General features: G+C 36.0%; 1 protein-coding gene across 2 annotated transcripts; it reads left to right on the top strand.

The window, feature by feature from the left end:
• The first annotated feature begins 261 nt into the window (after positions 1 to 261).
• Positions 262 to 1,554, top strand: LOC114743316 (probable protein phosphatase 2C 64). Of its 2 annotated transcripts, none has more exons than XM_028931518.1 (2): positions 262 to 573; positions 1,036 to 1,554. In XM_028931518.1, the coding sequence occupies exons 1-2, from the start codon at positions 292 to 294 to the stop codon at positions 1,294 to 1,296; spliced, it is 543 nt and encodes a 180-aa protein (XP_028787351.1). In that variant the 5' UTR covers positions 262 to 291; the 3' UTR covers positions 1,297 to 1,554. The 2 variants fall into 2 exon arrangements, with proteins under 2 accessions (XP_028787351.1, XP_028787350.1); XM_028931517.1 differs by having other exon boundaries at positions 1,033 to 1,554.
• Positions 1,555 to 2,740: the final 1,186 nt, after the last annotated feature.

The following is a 2,740-nucleotide window of genomic DNA, read 5'->3' as shown; positions in this document are numbered from 1 at the left end:
CAATTGGCTCAAGGAAGGATTTCAATTTTCATTGCATAGAAAATTCAGGATTTAGCGAGGAAATCACCTATTTAGGGCAAATTCTAAAGGATTTTGTCAAAGAATTAATGACTTGATACAGTAGGATACCAATGTACTAATAACTTAAAACTTTTGACCACTTTATTGTTAACATTTAATTCTTAAGGCACCAAAGTGGAACTGAGCCAAATCTATGGTGCCAAATTAAATTTTATTTTACCTGAAACATAATGATAGGAGCCTTTGTATGCTAAGTTTTGTCTTAATGGTATGGCTTTCCTCCCCTTTCTTGATCATGAAAATCTTGTATTTCAGGTTTCTCGATCAATTGGTGATGTATATCTCAAAAGGGCAGAATTTAACAAGGAACCTTTGTATGCTAAGTTTCGTCTTCGTGAACCTTTTAGCAGACCAATTTTGAGCTCTGAGCCATCTATTTCTGTCCATGAACTTCAACAGCATGATCAGTTCCTCATATTCGCTTCTGATGGTTTGTGGGAACACCTTAGCAATCAGGATGCTGTTAACATAGTTCAAAATCACCCTCGCAGTGTAAGATATTAATCTAATAAACTGAATGGTTGTCTCCATTTTGTTTAGTGTTTAATAGTTAACACGGATTTGTCAAATTCTGGAGAATGATATCATATTTAGAACCATTTAACTTTTTTGTAACTTGTCTACTCTCCCATTCCTTTTGAAGTTGTTTCATTAATAATTTATTTATGATTTATTTATGCATTCTGTTCAGATTTGAAACCAGAGTCTTGCATATTTTTTGAAAAAATTCCATCATGTCATGCTGATGAGTTTTCCTCATAAAAGTTCTACAGAATACATATTTATAGCCTTGGAAAGTAAGCTGAACAAAAGCTAGACTTAGAATGAAATGTCTTGAATGTTCAATTTCCATGAACATTAATAATCTAAGTGGAATTAAACACTATAAAGTAGAGACATAGCATCAGACAGTGAGGTGAGATAATGTCTTGCACACTTTATTTTTTTAAGCAGGGAAGTGCTCGGAGACTGGTCAAAGCTGCCTTGCATGAAGCAGCCAAAAAAAGAGAGATGAGATACTCAGATTTGAAGAAAATTGACCGTGGTGTCCGCCGCCATTTCCATGATGACATTACAGTAGTAGTTGTATTCCTCGACTCCAATCTTGTGAGCAGAGATGGGCCGGTGAGAGGTCCTTCTTTATCAGTGAGGGGTGGAGGTGTTAACCTACGCGCTAAAACACTGGCTCCCTGCGCAACTCCTTTGGAAACTTAGTTCTGGCTGATTAAACCAGCCCTATGCACTGTTGATACTTTTGTATTTAGTGTTGTACTCTTAACACAGACTGAGCTTTGGGGATCTGTCATCTTGTATATCAAATCCAAAAGATAATTTTTTAATCAATTCAATAGATATCAAGAACATCAGTTTTTTCTTCCCTTTCTGTTTTGGATTGTGCTATATAACCAGCAACTTGGTGTATCTCACTAGCGTGAGTAATATCAAGAAGATAGTACCGATTTAGTCCCTGGAGAATTATTTTCAAGGGGATATCTTCTCTGCCATCGTTTCTTATTTCAGATAGGGTTGTTGATGTTGGGGGTGGTGTTACCTTGGGGCTGCTGTTGAGTGTTGAAGTTTAATGCTCCTTTGCGGAGGATCACTTGTGCTGGTGGGCATCCCGGGGGCGGTTTTGCTCTGACCCCCGCATGCTCAACTTGAAAGAAAGGGCTGTAGCGCTGTTCAAGGGAGAATGATGCAAAAGACCTTTTGATGAGATTTCATAGTTGGAGTAAAAAAATTCACATTATAAGGTGAGGATATTTTATTTCACGGGCCAACCAAGAAGCCAGTATTTAATTAATATATACTTATATGATACTATCCCTGGTCATACTTGTCTGACAAACGGGGTTTTATAATTAGAATCAAAAGCAGTATTATTTTTAGGGCATTTTTAGTATATTTTACATGGATTTTGTACTAACCATGTCTTGAAATATAGCTTCTTTTTAACTCACTCTATATTAAAAAACAATTTACATTAGAACAATTAGGCTAAAAAATTAATGATACAACTTAAAAAAGTATCATTTTTCACAGCTGTGTAATCTAGAATTCTACATTGCTTTTATATATTATTAAGAAGCTAATTTAAAGCTTTAAATGGAATTAACATGCTGAAATTTTAAATCGTCTCCATGATAATATGAAGCTAATTTACTAAATGATCTTCATAATTTTTTCAAGGGAAAAATAAGACTGGGCCCTCGATCGAAAAAAAGATGTAAATGGCTCAAAATGAGCGCGTCTGGGCATGCGGCATCTAGCTTTGCGCAGGTTTAATCGGGAGCAAGTATGGACCTATTTGAATTTGCCTGTGGGCTGCGTGGATTAACCCAAACTTTTCCTCATGAACATGTCTCCACACATAGGCCTCGTGCATTGTCGTTTCAGAGCCTCGTGAATTCTCGCTCCTTTTTAGATTGCGTTAGCAAAGTCACTTTATCCCTTATTTCATCCTGTTGCATGTTTTAGTTGTTTATAAAGAATTCTACTAGCGGTTCGATGAATTTTTTTCTTAAAGATGCCCCATACAACTTATTTATCGCAAGAATTTTCCCAACAACACGTGCTTTTAGATTTCGAGGCCTCTACTGCAGATTGACAAAGGGACAATAATTATAGGAAAAATCTAAATTTAAATTAGGGTTTATAC

Source organism: Neltuma alba, unplaced genomic scaffold (genome assembly GCF_004799145.2).
Source record: "Neltuma alba isolate B1F8T4 unplaced genomic scaffold, ASM479914v2 tig00003989_pilon, whole genome shotgun sequence".
Taxonomy (NCBI): Eukaryota; Viridiplantae; Streptophyta; class Magnoliopsida; order Fabales; family Fabaceae; genus Neltuma; species Neltuma alba.
The sequence above is the reverse complement of the archived record's forward strand: the minus strand, read 5'-3'. Positions and strand labels throughout refer to the sequence as shown.